This window comes from Dendrobates tinctorius, unplaced genomic scaffold, assembly GCF_039654945.1.
Source record: "Dendrobates tinctorius isolate UK_male_01 unplaced genomic scaffold, ASM3965494v1 ptg000035l, whole genome shotgun sequence".
In the NCBI taxonomy this organism is placed as follows: Eukaryota; Metazoa; Chordata; class Amphibia; order Anura; family Dendrobatidae; genus Dendrobates; species Dendrobates tinctorius.
In genome coordinates, this window is record NW_027361703.1 from 68,369,799 (window position 1) to 68,388,118 (window position 18,320).

At 44.1% G+C, this 18,320-nt stretch overlaps 2 protein-coding genes across 7 annotated transcripts in view; one reads left to right on the top strand and one right to left on the bottom strand.

Moving 5' to 3' along the window:
- PUS7 (pseudouridine synthase 7) overlaps positions 1-742 on the bottom strand; it is an 86,175-nt gene extending 85,433 nt beyond the window's left edge. For 2 of the 4 annotated variants that reach the window (XM_073573620.1, XM_073573617.1), the window contains exon 1: positions 197-335. The gene's annotated coding sequence lies outside the window, so the exon portion shown is untranslated. Of the gene's footprint in view, positions 1-111; positions 336-609 lie in introns of those variants that run through there. The other 2 variants (XM_073573619.1, XM_073573618.1) reach the window with 2 other exon arrangements.
- The window catches only part of SRPK2 (SRSF protein kinase 2), a 226,512-nt gene continuing 208,646 nt past the window's right edge, over positions 455-18,320 (top strand). For all 3 annotated transcript variants that reach the window (XM_073573616.1, XM_073573612.1, XM_073573614.1), the window contains exons 1-2: positions 455-587; positions 684-744. In XM_073573616.1, the coding sequence (XP_073429717.1) occupies positions 497-587; positions 684-744 (152 nt within the window). In that variant the 5' untranslated portion in view covers positions 455-496. The remainder of the gene's footprint in view (positions 588-683; positions 745-18,320) is intronic.

Here is an 18,320-nt window from a genome sequence, read left to right on the forward strand (position 1 = left end):
CCATCTCTTGGGTAAAGTGTTGTTTTGCCCAGACGACCCCTTTCCTGCTTCATGCATCAGATGCTCCGTCCTCCCATAGGGGTATACCCAAGCCGTGGGAACAGTTCTTACCAGCCTTTACACTGCAGGAAGCAGACTACAGACCGCCATTGGCAGCACACCTGAGCAGGCCGCCGACTGTCTACACACTACTGACCTGTCACCTGGAAACGGCCAACGTGCAGCACGTGTCTGCGGAGACTACAATAACGGAAGCGGGCGACACCAGCGAGCACCAGTCCCTTCACCACACGTGCAGCGCTGCCTGCTCACCCGCCGCCGCCACCTAACCTCCAGTCCTCCCAGCCACAAACAAGCTCAGAGCGAGGCAAGAGCGCCCCCTGCGGCGCAGTCGTACACCGGAGGCAGCGGTTGCCTAGGAGAGGAGTCAGAGGAGGGAGCGGGTGACGCAGTGTGTAGAGAGCAGCGCGTTGTACGGCGCGATCATACACGGCCCATGGAAGCTGAGGGTTGCGCCTGCGTGTACAGAGCCCCGGCCGGCACCGGCAGCGGCGCGCTGAGCAGGGAGGACATGAGCTCGGGGAAGGGTAAGACGCTGCGCACACTTACTGCCCTACTGCCCGGCGCCATTGTCTGCGCGCCCGGCTCCGTCCTATTAACGTGTCTTCCCTGTTTCTTCCCAGTGCTGGCCATGCAGGCCCGGAAGAGGAGGCCGAAGGGAAAGAAGGAGAAGGCTCGGAAAAAGTGAGTAGCTGTCAGCAGAGGCTGGTGCTGAGGGAAGGGCTGTGCCACTGACTGGGAGCATCGCCACAAGGCACCAGTGCAGACTGGTCACCCAGTGCCCGGCTCTTCCTGCTGTGTGGGATGGAGGAGCCCTGTAGGCTCATTGTTTATTGCTGACATGTAGTGTAGTGCTGCTGCTGTGTCTCTACAGGCGGGGGGTGCAGTGTGTGTGTATATATATATATATGTATGTGTTACTGCGCCTTCTGTACAGGCGGTGGGTATGGGCATTGTATGTGTTACTGCGCCTTCTGTACAGGCGGTGGGTATGGGCATTGTATGTGTTACTGCGCCTTCTGTACAGGCGGTGGATATGGGCATTGTATGTGTTACTGCGCCTTCTGTACAGGCGGTGGATATGGGCATTGTATGTGTTACTGCGCCTTCTGTACAGGAGGTGGGTATGGGCATTGTATGTGTTACTGCGCCTTCTGTACAGGCGGTGGGTATGGGCATTGTATGTGTTACTGCGCCTTCTGTACAGGCGGTGGATATGGGCATTGTATGTGTTTCTGTACAGGCGGTGGGTATGGGTATTGTATGTGTTACTGCGCCTTCTGTACAGGCGGTGGATATGGGCATTGTATGTGTTACTGCGCCTTCTGTACAGGAGGTGGGTATGGGCATTGTATGTGTTACTGCGCCTTCTGTACAGGCGGTGGGTATGGGCATTGTATGTGTTACTGCGCCTTCTGTACAGGCGGTGGATATGGGCATTGTATGTGTTTCTGTACAGGCGGTGGGTATGGGTATTGTATGTGTTACTGCGCCTTCTGTACAGGCGGTGGATATGGGCATTGTATGTGTTTCTGTACAGGCGGTGGGTATGGGTATTGTATGTGTTACTGCGCCTTCTGTACAGGCGGTGGATATGGGCATTGTATGTGTTTCTGTACAGGCGGTGGGTATGGGCATTGTATGTGTTACTGCTCCTTCTGTACAGGCGGTGGATATGAGCATTGTATGTGTTACTGCGCCTTCTGTACAGACGGTGGATATGGACATTGTATGTGTTACTGCTCCTTCTGTACAGACGGTGGATATGGACATTGTATGTGTTACTGCTCCTTCTGTACAGGCGGTGGGTATGGGTATTGTATGTGTTACTGCTCCTTCTGTACAGGCGGTGGGTATGGGTATTGTATGTGTTACTGCTCCTTCTGTACAGTCGGTGGGTATGGGTATTGTATGTGTTACTGCTCCTTCTGTACAGTCGGTGGGTATGGGTATTGTATGTGTTACTGCTCCTTCTGTACAGGCGGTGGATATGGGCATTGTGTGTGTTACTGCTCATTCTGTACGGGTGGTGGGTATGGGCATTGTGTGTGTTACTGCTCATTCTGTATGGGCGGTGGGTATGGGCATTGTATGTGTTACTGCTCCTTCTGTACGGGCGGTGGGTATGGGTATTGTATGTGTTACTGCTCCTTCTGTACGGGCGGTGGGTATGGGTATTGTATGTGTTACTGCGCCTTCTGTACGGGCGGTGGATATGGACATTGTATGTGTTACTGCGCCTTCTGTACAGACGGTGGATATGGACATTGTATGTGTTACTGCTCCTTCTGTACGGGCGGTGGGTATGGGTATTGTATGTGTTACTGCTCCTTCTGTACGGGAGGTGGGTATGGGTATTGTATGTGTTACAGCGCCTTCTGTACAGGCGGTGGATATGGGCATTGTATGTGTTACTGCGCCTTCTGTACAGGAGGTGGGTATGGGCATTGTATGTGTTACTGCTCTTTCTGTACAGGTGGTGGATATGGGCATTGTATGTGTTTCTGCGCATTCTGTACAGACGGTGGATATGGGCATTGTATGTGTTACTGCTTCTGTAAGGGCGGTGGGTATGGGCATTGTATGTGTTACTGCTCCTTCTGTACGGGCGGTGGATATGGGCATTGTATGTGTTACTGCTTCTGTACAGGAGGTGGGTATGGGCATTGTATGTGTTACTGCTCCTACTGTACATGCGGTGGGTATGGGCATTGTATGTGTTACTGCGCTTTCTGTACAGGCGGTGGATATGGACATTGTATGTGTTACTGCTCCTTCTGTACAGGCGGTGGGTATGGGCATTGTATGTGTTACTGCTTCTGTACGGGCGGTGGGTATGGGCATTGTATGTGTTACTGCTCCTTCTGTACAGGCGGTGGATATGTGCATTGTATGTGTTACTGCTTCTGTACGGGCGGTGGGTATGGGCATTGTATGTGTTACTGCTCCTTCTGTACGGGCGGTGGATATGGGCATTGTATGTGTTACTGCTCCTTCTGTACAGGCGGTGGATATGGGCATTGTATGTGTTACTGCTCCTTCTGTACAGGCGGTGGATATGGGCATTGTATGTGTTACTGCTTCTGTACAGGAGGTGGGTATGGGCATTGTATGTGTTACTGCTCCTTCTGTACAGGCGGTGGATATGGGCATTGTATGTGTTACTGCTCCTTCTGTACAGGCGGTGGATATGGGCATTGTATGTGTTACTGCTTCTGTACAGGAGGTGGGTATGGGCATTGTATGTGTTACTGCTCCTTCTGTACAGGCGGTGGATATGGGCATTGTATGTGTTACTGCTCCTTCTGTACAGGCGGTGGATATGGGCATTGTATGTGTTACTGCTTCTGTACAGGAGGTGGGTATGGGCATTGTATGTGTTACTGCTCCTTCTGTACAGGCGGTGGATATGGGCATTGTATGTGTTACTGCTTCTGTACAGGAGGTGGGTATGGGCATTGTATGTGTTACTGCTCCTTCTGTACAGGCGGTGGATATGGGCATTGTATGTGTTACTGCTCCTTCTGTACAGGCGGTGGATATGGGCATTGTATGTGTTACTGCTCCTTCTGTACAGGCGGTGGATATGGGTATTGTATGTGTTACTGCTCCTTCTGTACAGGCGGTGGATATGGGCATTGTGTGTGTTACTGCTCATTCTGTACGGGTGGTGGGTATGGGCATTGTATGTGTTACTGCTCATTCTGTATGGGCGGTGGGTATGGGCATTGTATGTGTTACTGCTCCTTCTGTACGGGCGGTGGGTATGGGTATTGTATGTGTTACTGCTCCTTCTGTACAGGCGGTGGGTATGGGTATTGTATGTGTTACTGCTCCTTCTGTACAGGCGGTGGATATGGGCATTGTATGTGTTACTGCTCATTCTGTACGGGCGGTGGGTATGGGCATTGTATGTGTTACTGCTCATTCTGTACGGGCGGTGGGTATGGGCATTGTATGTGTTACTGCTCATTCTGTACGGGCGGTGGGTATGGGCATTGTATGTGTTACTGCGCCTTCTGTACAGGCGGTGGGTATGGGCATTGTATGTGTTACTACGCCTTCTGTACAGGCGGTGGATATGGGCATTGTATGTGTTACTGCTCCTTCTGTACAGGCGGTGGGTATGGGCATTTTATGTGTTACTGCTCCTTCTGTACAGGCGATGGGTATGGATATTATATGTGTTACCCACCGTCTGTATAGAGCAATAAAACATACAGTGTACATACCCACCACCTCTTGAGGAGCAGTAACACGTACAATGCACATACCCATGGTCTGTCATGGTCTGTATAGAAGGAGCAGTAACACATATTTACAGCCTATATATGAGCAGGAACACATACATTGCACATACCCACTGCCAGGAGAGAAGGAGCATTATGTGCAATGTATGTGTTACTGCTTCTGTATAGACGGTATGTGCATTATATGCGTTGCTGCTCCTCTACAGGTAGTGGGTAATACTTATTTTCCACCATAATTTGCAAAATAAGTCTTGCCAAATCAGACAAGATGATTTTCTGGATTTGTTTTCTCATTTTGACTCTCATGGCTGTGGTCTACCTATGATGTCAATTACAGGCCTCTCTCATCTTTTTAAGTGGGAGAACTTGCACAATTGTTGGCTGCCTACATACTTTTTTCCCCCACTGTATGTTTTATTGCTCCTTCTATGCAGAGAGTTGGTAACACACACAGCGCACATACCCACCGCCTGTATAGAAGGAGCAGTATGTGCATTGTGTGTGTTACTCCTCCTTGGCTAATGAGTCACAGTTTTCTTTACATTAAGTGTTTAGGTGTCTGTGTGACACTTACCTGGGAAAGAGATGTGCTATGAGAAGAAGCCAAGCCAGCATGCGCAGTGAATTTCCCTGGGCAATTTTGTGCTGGTAATCCTTGGTCTTAGTTTTCAAATTAACGTATAATGCATAAATACAATCTCCTAGTTTCTCAAGTTCTTAAAGGGAATCTGTCGCCACATTTGACATATGTAAACTATTAATATGGTCATACAGGTTATAGATTGCTGAAGAAAGTGATGCCGGTGTGTCTCATATCAGATGCCTTGTTACTGAAAAATCATCATTTATCACTTTATATAAATGACCTCTTCCAAACTCTGGGGAGGACACTGCCTGGAAATTAACTCTGCCTCCAAAGCTTATTTTACACTAAGGGGACGTTACCAGGGTAATGTATAATGGCTCCTCTGCTCTCCTGATCTCATCATAGAGCCTGCTGTGATTATACCGGACACATCTGCAGGGTCCTTTCAGCTTCCAGCTCACAGGCAGACAGGGCTGCAATATTGTTACAATACAGCAGAACTCAGAGAGCTGCAAAATAAGTGTTTGCAAGAAGGCACATTTCATTTCTCCTGTTTTGTTGTTGTTACGTGTCTCACACAGGGAATGCCTCCTTCATGTAAAATAAGCTCTGGAGGCAGAGTTATACAGGTGCTTCTCACTAAATTAGAATATCATCAAAAAGTTAACTTTTTCAGTTCTTCAATACAAAAAGTGAAACTTATAAATAGTCATTACAATGTAGGGCGGCACGTTGGCTCAGTGGTTAGCACTGCAGCACTGGGGTCCTGGGTTCAAATTACACCAAGTTGTCCCTGTGCTTGCGTGGGTTTCCTCCCACATTCCAAAGACATACTGATAGGGATTCTAGATTGTGAGCCCCATCGGGGACAGCGCCAATAATGTGTGTAAAGCGCTGTGGAATTAATGGTGCTATATAAATGAGTAAAATAAATAAATTACAAACCGAGTACTCTATTTCAAGTGTTTATTTCTGTTAATGTTGATGATTAGAAGGGTTGATCGAATAGTTTCGGATAACTCCTTATCCAAATAGCTATACCGCTTACCGACTAGCTGCATCGAGAACCCAGATACCTGGTGAGCTCCCAATAATCAGCTGTTCGACGCCGCAGCTGCATGTGTAGTGGCTGTGTGACTGTCATAACACACAGGCTCTCTATGCATGTGTTGTGACTCTCACACAAGCATAAAGGAGCACCTATGCAAAGTTTAAAAAGTCCCATACTGACCATATGCCATTGTGTAATGAACCACACTTCCCAGTACCTCCGAGCCTGGAAGAGGTCATTTATATACAGCGATAAAAGATGATTTCTTAGGGCCCCGTCACACATAGCGACTCGCCAGCGACAACGATATTAACTTGTCAGGATCGCTGGTGTGTCGCTACATGATCGCTGGTGAGCTGCCAAATAGGCAGCTTCACCAGCGATCAGGACAGCGACACGCGGATAACAAGCGACGCACGTCGCTTAGTTACCCGCAGTGTACGTTAACATACCAGCACGCTGGTGCAGGGAGCTGGTAACCAAGGTATACATCGGGTTTCTAAGCGCGGCGCGGTGCTTAGAAACCCGATGTTTACCTTGGTTACCAGCTCACTGCACCAACGAACTGGTATCTAACGTACACATCGGGTTTCTAAGCGCTGCGCTTTGAAACCCGATGTTTACCTTGGTTACCAGCATCCAGCTCGCTGATCGCTGGTCTCCCGCCTGCCACAAGCAGCGATGTGTGCTGGCCAGCGGGAGACCAACGATCAATAAAATGTCCTGGCCATTACAGCACGATCAGCGATACCCGGCAGGGGAGCTGGTCGCTGATAAGTGTCACACACAGCGATCTCCCTGATGAGATCACTGTTGCGTCACAAAACTTGTGACTCAGCAGCGATCTCGCTAGCGAGATCGCTGTTTGTGACGGGGGCTTTAGCAACAAGGCATCTGATATGAGACACATAGGCATCACTTTCCTCAGCAATCTATGACATGTAAGGCTGGTTTCACATTAGCGCTTTTGTGCGCAGCGCATCGTGCGCACCCGTGCGCATGCGCACTGCGCACCTATACTTAACATGACGTGCGCATGGTCTTGCGCATACTTGCGTTTTCGTGCGCATGCGTTTTTTTGTCTTTTGCGCCAGGCGCGCCAGACGCAACATGTTGCATTTTTGGTTCCGCCCTGTCTCGTCAAAAAAACGCTTGCGCACGGAATGCGCAAAAACACCACATTGGAGCCTATGGGAACGCATGCGTGCGCATGGTCTTGCGCACGCTTGCGTTTTTTTGCGCATGCGTTTTTGAGTTAAACAAGTCTAGACTGTTCTCTAGACAATGGAAAAAACGTCACACTTAAAAACGCATGCGCATAAAAAACGCCAACGCATGCAAAAAACGCATGTAAAACGCAAACAACGCTGCGTTTTTTTTACACATCAGCGTGCGCATGACGTTAAAAAAACGCGCGTTTGTTTTGCGTTTTTCTTTGCGTTTTTTATGCGCCCGATGCGCTGCGCAAAAAAACGCTAATGTGAAACTAGCCTAAGACCATGTTAGTAGTTTAGATAGGTAAAATGTGGTGACAGATTCCCTTTAAATGGGTAAAATTGTAAAGTGCTTGTAAAACTACTCTTGTAAAACTACTTTACAGGTTAGAGCTTATTGAAGGAACTCTCCCATCAAAGCATTTATCCTCTTAATATATTGCAGTCATCACATTATATAGCACTGTGTACTTAAAATTCCTCATTTTGCCTTCCTACAAAGCTTATTCTTCTATTTTCTCTTCTCTGTGTAGAAACAGGAAGTCTCTTGTCCCTTCATTTATCAGTTCCCTCTTCAATTCCTGACCCAACAGCTCTGTTCCTTTCCCTCTGTCAGGACATTTTTCATTGACTTACTCATGAGTCATGCAGGGAAAATTGACCTGTTTCTACATAGAGCTTAGAAGGATTCAGCTAGTCAGTTTTTAATCCTGTGATGTCTTAGGCATAATGGAAAACAGAAGAATTAGCTGGGTAGAAAGGCAAAATGAGCAATTGTAAGTACAAAGTGCTCTATAATATGATGGTTGAAATGATTGATATTCCTTTCCCCGGTCATGTCTTCTCAGTATGGGCTGAGGACAAGATGTGAGCCTTGCAGAAAGTGTCAATGAAGCCAAGAGGAGTGACTGCAGTTACTGAGGTCAGACTAGTCTCAGTGAGTTAATACCTCACCAGACTAGTCTTGGGTAATTTGCACACAGCGGGCAGCTCTAACTAACTTACGGTAATTTTGCACATATACATCCATTGGTATAAAACTAGCTGAAGAGCCCAGCATTGCCTGGGCATAGTAACCAACTGTGGTTAGTTATAACAAATTATAATGATTATATTGCACATAAAAACATGTCACATCATATTTTCAACTTTACAGATTTGCAACACAAATTAGCTAAACGATTACCCAAGTATTGATAGTATTTTATTTTCAACTCATTCAAGATTTTTGGTTTTTCCTTTCGGTGCAAAGATGAACAGATTTTTGGTAGTTCCAACTCTTGAACAGACCACGTAAAGTTGACCATGAGAAAAGCATGGAGAGAGCAAATCGATCCCTGCTACTTTCAAGGACTGTCCCTGAGCATTGTTAATGGACATTGCAAATAGCAGTTGAACTGGAAACTGGAGGCGTTTAAAATCAAAAAACAAATCAGATGGAATGAGTGGAATTCTTGGAATGAAAATATCCTCTCCTTTGGCACATCCTGTTTCTGAGCCGTGTATCTAACCCTATCCTGTGTGATGATGTCTGCTGAGCTGTGTATCTAATCCTATCGTGTGTTACTGACTGCTCAGCCGTGTATCTAATCCTCTCCTGTGTGATACTGACTGCTGAGCCATGTGTCTAATCCTCTCCTGTGTGATACTGACTGCTGAGCTGTGTATCTAATCCTATTCTGTGTGATACTGACTGCTGAGCCGTGTATCTAATCCTATTCTGTGTGATACTGTCTTCTGAGCCGTGTATCTAATACTATTCTGTGTGATACTGTGTGCTCAGCTGTGTATCTAATCCTATCCTGTGGGATACTGTCTGCTGTGCTGTGTATCTAATCCTCTCCTGTGTGATACTGACTGCTGAGCCGTGTATCTAATCCTATCCTGTGTGATACTGGGCTCCCCCTGCAGTCTGTGTCAGAGGGTGGTCTGTGTTGGCACGGTAATAAATTGTGTTATTTCCAACTTTACAGAAGGACGATAACACCATAGAAATGATAAGAATAATAGGCCAAATTGTTTGGTGAATTAGAACGCGCGGGTTTAAAACTTCGCCTCACCACATAGCCTATAACGCTCTCGGGGTCCAGACGTGTGACTGTGCAAAATTTTGTGGCTGTAGCTGCGACGGTGCAGATGCCAATCCCAGACATACACACACACACACTCATTCAGCTTTATATATTAGATAAGGCCACGTTTCCACGATCAAGAAGTAGCAGCGCTTTGGACGCAGTGTTTTTTCGCTGCGTCAAAAACGCTGCTTTTTAATCACGCAGGTAAATTCGCAGTGTTCCCTGAACCATGCGGATTTACCGCATCCAAATACAGTACTTTCTGTGGTTGAAATTTCTGTTGCAGAGACTAACGTCTCCACAAAAGAAATTGACATGTAATTGTCCGCGGGTGAGCCGCAGGCGTCTGTGCACGCATAGTGGATATATGATCTCTAGAAATCCCATCCACTATGCTGTAACATCTGGCCGTTGCGTTTGTGACGCTGCATAAACACACAGCTTCAAAACCGCAGCAATTTCTGATCATGGGCACACACCCTCAAGACAAGATTTCAATGGCAGAATAAGGGTGTAGTAATGGGGATGTTTAAATGCATTGGAGGAGCAGACTTGTTCCCTTTTCTGGTAATGGTATTTCCTGATGGCAGTAACCTGGTTCAGTTGAACAGTGTCCACAGTGCCAAAAAAAAAAAAATTGTAATGGCTTGGTGGACACGATAGAGTTCAAGGTGTTGTCCTGCCCCCTAGATTCCCTGGGTGCTATCTAATCCAGCAATTTTGGGATGTGCTGGTAATGGCCCCAACTGGCAGGTCACACGATGGACAGAATCTATTGCTATGCTTTTCATGTAAGATGCCACAGGCCTTGTGGAGTCCATGGCTCCATGAATCAGAGCTGCTTAGGCGGCACGAGAATATTACATGGTGTTCGGCAGATTTCTTAAGGCAGAACAGTGTATATTTAAATTGATGTAATTTTCATTATCAAGAAATTTATTCATATTTTTTTTTTTCTGTTTAAACAGTCCTTTTAAGTTTTTCTTGAAAAGGATGTGCAGGTGTATATGGTCATGATATTTTATAGTATTCTCTTAGGGCCTCATTCAGACATTCGTCACTTACCTGGTTTTATCCGATAAGAATATGAGCTCTTTTTATTCTATGGCGCTGTTCACATGTCCATATTTTTTGCTGACCAAATGTTTGCAGAAAAAAGTGAAGATGTTTCAAAGTTTGATCTTAATCACAGATCAAGCTTGCACATTTAAAGCTGGAGTCACACATAGTGACTTACCAGCGATCCCGACAACGATATCAAGGTGTCAGGATCGCTGGTAAGTCGCTATGTGATCGCTGGTGAGCTGTCAAACAGACAGCTTCACCAGCGATCAGTACAGCGATGCCGAGCGCCAGGCATCGCTGTGTTCGTTAGCGCTGATGCCATATCCCTGTAAAAAAATAGAATTAAAATAAAAAATATTGTTATTCTCACCTTCCGACGTCCCGCGCAGCCATCCTGCCTCTCTCCACGCTCCGGTCCCAGTGATCCTTTGCGAGAATGACCGCGAGAATGTCACGGTCTCGCGGCAGCGCGACGTCTCGCGGTCATTCGTGCAAAGGATCACTGGGACCGGGAGCGTGGAGAGAGGCAGTAAGGCTGCGCGGGACGTCGTAAGATGAGAATAACTATATTTTTTATTTTTACAGCTGATCGCTGGTCTCACGCCTGTCACACGCAGCGATGCGTGCTGGCCAGCGGGAGACAAGCGATGAAAAATATGTCCAGAGGTTTCTTGCAGCGATCAGCGCTACCGGCAGGGGGGCCGCTCGCTGATCGCTGTCACACACAGCGATCTCGCTGGTGAGATCGCTGTTGTGTCACAAAAGCTGTGACTCCGCAGCGATCTCGCTAGCGAGATTGCTATGTGTGACTCCCGCTTAAGAGTACGGGTCCATAAAAAACGCACGGTGCATGGATGCCATCCTAGTCACATCTTTATTCTGTGTCTTTGGGTCAGAAAAGCTTAGAATTTATTTTTTCACATGAGAAAACTAATTTATGGTAAAAAATGAATGAAAACTGGATCCAGCACTTGAAACGGTCTGTTCGTCTGAATGAGTCTTTACAATGCTACTTGTTTGATTTCCAACGTATTCATTTCACATTATATCCTTTTCCTGCTCAACTACTTTTGATTCTACCTTGTTGGGCGAAGATAGTATTGGCCTTTGTTCACTTTTCCTTTATTTCTGGACTAAGAGCAGGATTCAGAAAAACACTATCTGAGCCAGACGCCTTTGACAAGAAGGTAGTTGTCAGTGTCTGCCTTCCAGCTTGCCATGCAATTTTCTCTAATTAACCGTATCTGCGCCGAATCCAATGGTGGTGGGAGGCAAATCACTAAAATGTGCTGTTATATGCATTTATAATAATTATCATTATCTGTGTCTGAAGGAAAGTTCACTGTAACACACCCTCTGCTGTAAATGCTGCAGTCAGACCATAACGTAGTGCAAACACTGAGATCGGACTGTGTACCGCAGCCTTTGCAGCAAAGGGTTTGTTCTCTTAGAATTGACTTTACGTCTGAACAGTCACTATTGAATGAGTTGAAGTGCTAGTAGACCAGCATGGATGGAGTTGGGGTGTTTTTCCCTTCCCTTTTCCCCCTACTCATGGACTCTTGGTAGCGCACAGAATTCTGCAACTGTAATGGAACAACTCGTCATATCGGTTGTCTCTATTTGTATAACCTTTTTTTCCTTTACCATCAATTTTTAACTCATGGATGTCACAAAAAAGCTGAATATTATGTAGCAAAATAAAGTACAGCATTACTATATACTGTATACTCACCATTATGTTCCTGGTTTGTTTGTTTTTTTGTTATGTTTCATGCATCTATAAAAGACAAATTACAAAAAACTGACTGGCACATCCAGACTAGTGTGAATAGGAGCATATCAGGAGGAGCTACCTCCATATGCAATATGCAAAAATAGGTTGCACTCTATCATGCTAAAGCATGTCAATGTGAAATATATGCAATATGAATAGCAATACGGCTTTTGAATATTAGGAAAAAAAAATTTGAGAAGCTTAGCATAAAATTTGGCCAAATTATACCTGCCCATCAACCATCGTCAAGGTGGCCTCAAAAACTGATGGGTCCCTCCATGTGTGAATACCTATCCTAGGCTGATGTCTGAATTCCTGGGTGAATGTGGACTCCTCTCTCAAAACTTTTTTCCTAATGTTCAAAAGCCGTATTGCTATTCATATTTCAGATTGACATGCTTTAGCGTGATAGAGTGTAACTTTTTTTGTATATTGTATATGGAGGTAGCTCCTCCTGGTATGCACCTATTCACGCTAGAAAACCAACATGAGGACACAGAGTGCAAACAGGTCTCATAAAACATCACATTTTATTTCAATATTCTTAAAAAAATGAAATATATATAATCAGACATAAGTAAGATATAAACAGAGTATTCCTGAAAAGGTTTGATGCCAGTACATACGTACAAAAAAAAAAAATGTAAAGGCTGAAATAAATATATATATATATATATATATATATATATATATATATATATATATATATATATATATACACACAATGAATAGCTGGGCCTAAAAACAATAGCCCCTAAAAATATACCCCTAGTCGAAGACAATTGCTGTGTCTATTGCTAAATCCATTTTAGCCAAGAAAAAAGATCAAGTAAAGTACTTACATCAAGCTGGTATGTAGATATGTAGGGGTAAAGTACATATGTGCTGCACGTTTCACCCAAACCTTCGTCAGGGGTGACAAAGCCTTGGATGAGATGTGGATAATATTGTAACAAATGTCATCCACATGCTGCAATATTTTTTTTTGCACAGAAACTGACCCACACCAGAGAGCATGTCAGTTTCTTTTGTGGATTTTCACTATGGATTTCAGTCCTTTCGTTATTGTAGGGGTATCCAAGAAGTATCGTGTCTCCTTGCAGAGAATGACGTGCTAAGCATGCCGAGATGAGGAGACTTAAAGCCGCAATTTTCCTCTGGGAAATATGCAAATTGTCTCTTCAGAGAGGAAGAGGACTAGAACTCTAGTGCCACCTATTGAAAGTATTGTTGACCCTTTAACGAGCCTTGTCACATGACTTAAGGCAGTACCCCATGTGACAAGGCTCGTTAAAGGGTCGAAATTGACTTTTAGGATTGCTACTTCCAATAGGTGGCACTAGAGTTCTAGTCCTCTTCCTCTCTGAAGAGACAGTTTGCAATATTGTAGGGGGTAATTCTACTTTGAATCCATGAGACGTGCGATGGAAAATTTGTCGCTTGTGCACCCAATTGATGAGGCCTGTAACCACAGCCATATTTTATTACTGCAGCTGGTATTAAGATTCTCGATGGAAAGCATTGCGAATACAGTTTATTGCTATATACAACTTTTAGAACTCATCGGGTAGACCAGCGTCTAAAAGACGTCATGTGCTTGTACCCTTAGGAGCCCATTCATTATTGCTTTTGTGCCTTTTTTTTTCTATTTTTCATTTGGGCCATATTCATCTTTTCATTTGCTCCTTTTTTGTGTTCCTGCGTTCTTTTCTTAAGTTCACCACTGGCAGAGGGTTTAGGTTTTCCAGATTTTATTGCCGGATTCATTAATTCTGACTTATTGAAAAAAAAATTTGTACAAAGTAATTTTGTGCACATCAGATTTTTTGCGCAGTTTTTGTTATTTTGAGAAATGCACTAAAAGGTTGCAAAGAATAAAGTTAAAAATATAGATAATTTTTTACTTTTTAAAAAATTTGATTAACCACATGCCCATTTTGAAGAATGAAGTGAATGATAAATTGGGGCTTTTAGAGCTCCGCTGATTTTTGTCATCCTGCTTTAAATGACAAAACACGTGTAAAAACTTATATAATATCACTTAAAGGGAATCTGTTAGCAGGTTTTTGCTACCTCATCTGAGAGCAGCATGATGCCGGCAAAAAGACCCTGAATCCAACGATGTGTCACTTGATTTACTGGATGCAGCAGTTCTGACCCCGTCAGTTTTTAGATTTAGCAATGCAGCAGAGATGAGAAAGCTAACCCCGCCCACACCACAGCTAACCCCACCCACACCAGATGATTAAAGCTTCAGTCTAAGTAAACACACAAGGCCAGACATGTGATACATAGTTGGGTTTAGTGTTTTAACCCCTACCTCATGCTCTCCTCAGATTACATAGCAAAAACTTACTGATAAATTCTCCTTACGATCCCAAAGGAGTCTCCACGTTTAATGCTGGTCATTAGTGGTCTGCGGCTTTTCTCTGATGAGTATTACTGAAGCGAGAGTGATTTCAGCTTCTGTTTAATCCAGATGGGATGGAGTCAGGATTCTTTGAGCTTGTAGTCTGGTTGGTACAGGAGATTTCTTGATTTTATGTGATGTGATCTGTATATAGGCAGGATGAGCCTTTTGAGCTGTGTTTTTTTTTTTTTTTTGTGTTAAGAACAGAAATAAGGAAGTCGCTTGATTTAATCATTGAGTTAATCACTTGAATGAAGAATTTTAGATGGCGCGAGTCCTTCTAGGTAAAGCAAACCCTTTTGCGTGTGTGAAGTTTGTGGCACAAAAGACCGTTGGTGCTTAACAAAGAGGAGCGTTGGGGTAAACAGATCAGTGGGCAGGATTATATGCCACTTATTACACAAGGTTTTCCTCCTTGCTCTGGTCTTATTGGAGTCTTACCGCATGTTCTGGCTAGTTGATTCTGCCACATTGTAGATTACAAAAATCTAGCAACCATGGTTTTGGCTGCCACGTAGAGTAATGTAAACAGGTATATAGAAGACCTGCCATATGTTTTATGTGACAGGACATATGTTTCAGTTTCTTATGACCAATTCATAGGCTGTGCTCCACCTGCCATTTACCTTGATGACGGGAAGTCTTTGTGCAGTACAATTTCACTTATTTTCTAGACCATCCTGTTTTATTTAATGGGCAAGTATATAAACTTGTTTTATTTAAGATGCTGATCCTTTAATTATGAGTAGAATGATCAAGGTGTGACTAAGTTGTTACCCTCCACCAATAAAGGTTATATTTTATACTCTAGCCTACATAATTGTTTCCTAGGTTAATATCAGGCAAGAATATGTTTGTAGCCTCACTTTTAGGCTATGTTCACATGTTGCGTGTTTGTTGCATTTTCATTTCTGTAGGCAAAACCTGCTCTTTTGGCGATAAAGAAGCAACGTAAAAAAGACAGGTTTTGCTGAGTGTTTACTGCATTTTTTGCTAATTTTTTTACTGTGTTTTTGTCAAGATACATTTTGTTCTCGTTTTCATAAAAAAGTAATCTGAATCAAGGTTTTGGCACAAAAAACGCAGTAAATTTGATACCTGTATATGTATAAAATAAACTAGCACCCTTTATTGACTTTCATGAGGCACTAAATGGTGTTTAGCCTTTTTAAACCTATTAACCCCTTCACACCCGAGCCTGTTTTTGCCTTCGTGACCGGGCCAATTTTTTCAATTCTGACCAGTGTCACTTTATGAGGTCATAACTCTAGAACGCTTCAACGGATCCTACTGATTCTGACATTGTTTTCTCATGACATATTGTACTTCATGATGGTGGTAAAAATTTTTAGATATGAGCTGCGCTTATTTGTTAAAAAAATAAAAATTTGGCAAAAATTTAGAAAATTTTGCAATTTTCAAACTTTTAATTTTTATGCCCTTAAATCAGAGAGTGATATCGCACAAAATAGTTAATAAATAACATTTCCCACATGTCTACTTTACATCTGCACAATTTTGGAAACAATTTTTTTTTTTTACGAAGTTATAAGGGTTAAAAGTTGACCAGCGATTTCTCATTTTTACAACAAAATTTGCAACACCATTTTTTTTAGGGACCACCTCACATTTGAAGTGAGTTTGGGGGGTCAATATGACAGAAAATACCCAAAAGTGACACCATTCTAAAAACTACACCTCTCAATGTACTCAAAACCACATTCAAGAAGTTTATTAACCCTTCAGGTGCTTCACATGAATGAATGGAATATGGAAGGAAAAAATAAACATTTAACTTTTTTTCACAAACATTTTACTTCAAAACCATTTTTTTTTATTTTCACAAGTGTAAAAAGAGAAAATGAACCACAAAATGTTTTGTGCAATTTCTCCCGAATGCGCAGATACCCCGTATGTGGGGCTAAACCACTGTTTGAGCACACGGCAGAGCTCAGAACGGAAGGAGCGCCGTTTGACTTTTTCAACGCAGAATTGGCAGGAATTGAAATCGGATGCCATGTCGCATTTGGAGAGCCCCTGATGTACCTAAACAGTGGAAACCCCCCACAAGTGACCCCATTTTGGAAACTAAACCCCTTAAAGAACTTATCTAGATGTGTTGTGAACACTTTGAACCCCCAAGTGCTTCACAGAAGTTTATAACGTAGAGCCATGAAAATAAAAAATCATTTTTTTTTCCACAAAATGACCTTTTAGCCCCCAATTTTTATTTTCACAAGGGTAACAGGAGAAATTGGACCCCAAAAGTTGTTGTCCAATTTGTCCTGAGTACGCTGATACCCCATATGTGGAAGAAAACTACTGTTTGGGCACACGGTGGGGCTCGGAAGGGAAGTAGTGACGTTCTGGAATGCAGACTTTGATGGAATGGTCTGCGGGTGTCATGTGCGTTTGCAGAGCCCCTGATGTACCTAAACAGTGGAAACCCCCCACAAGTGACCCCATTTTGGAAACTAGACCCCCCAAGGAACTTATATAGATGTGTGGTGAGCACTTTGAACCCCCAAGTGTTTCAGTAAAGTTTATAATGTAGAGGCGTGAAAATAAAAAAATCATTTTTTTTCCACAAAAATGATCTTTTAGCCCCCAATTTTTATTTTCACAAGGGTAACAGGAGAAATTGGACCCTAAGAGTTGTTGTCCAATTTGTCCTGAGTACGCTGGTACCCCATATGTGGAGGAAAACTACTGTTTGGGCTCACGGTGGGGCTCGGAAGGGAAGTAGTGACGTTCTGAAATGCAGACTTTGATGGAATGGTCTGCGGGCGTCATATTGCATTTACAGAGCCCCTGATGTACCTAAACAGTGGAAACCCCCAATTCTAATTCCAACCCTAACCCCAACACACCCCTAACCATAATCTCAGCCCTAAGCATAACCCTAACCACAAACCTAACACCAACACACCCATAACCTTAACCCTAACCCTAGCCCTTGCCCTAGCCCTAACCTGTGTACCTGCTTTTTTCTTTTTTTTTTTCTTTACTTTTTTTTATTTTTGTGACAAGATCGCTGCGCTGCGATCTGACTCATAGTAACGCCACTTCTCCTCTGATCTCATACTGACAGATGATCAGAGGAGAAGCAGCGTTACTATGTGACTAGATCGCTGCCTGGCACACAGTAGCGTGACTTCTCCTCTGATCTCACAATGACAGATGATCAGAGGTGAAGCAGCGTTACTGTGTGACAAGATCGCTGCCTGCCACAGCTGTGCCAGGCAGCGATCAGCTGTGCCAGGCAGCGATCTAGTCACACAGTAACGCTGCTTCACCTCTGATCATCTGTCAGTGTTAGATCAGAGGAGAAGCCGCGTTACAATGAGGGAGATCGCCGGGAAACAAGCAGCTTTCCCAGCGATCGCTCCCATTGGCTGCTGTGACGCTGACGTCATCAGGACCTGAACTAATCAGGTCTCTATGACGTCGGGGGTCCCAGCATGCATTGTGCACCGGGATCCCCGCGTTGTAAGGTATGTGGGGGTCCCGGGGGGCACAAAACCGCCGACAGTAGATAAACGTCGGCGCTGCACAAAGCCCAGCAAGCGCCAACGTTTATCTACTGTGGGCGGTCGTGAAGAGGTTAAATAATTTTATAACAAAAATTGATGTGGGGTCCCCATTATTTTTACTAACGAGCTGAGGGAATGAAGACAGCTAGGGGGAGGACCAAAAAAAAAAGATTGAGTTCTTCCTCTATTTCCAAGAACTAACAAAGGCTAAACTGACAGATGCCCGCTGATATTACAAAGCTGGGAAGGGGCCATGGATATTGGGCCCCCTCCCAGACTAAAAGCATCAGTTCTCAGCC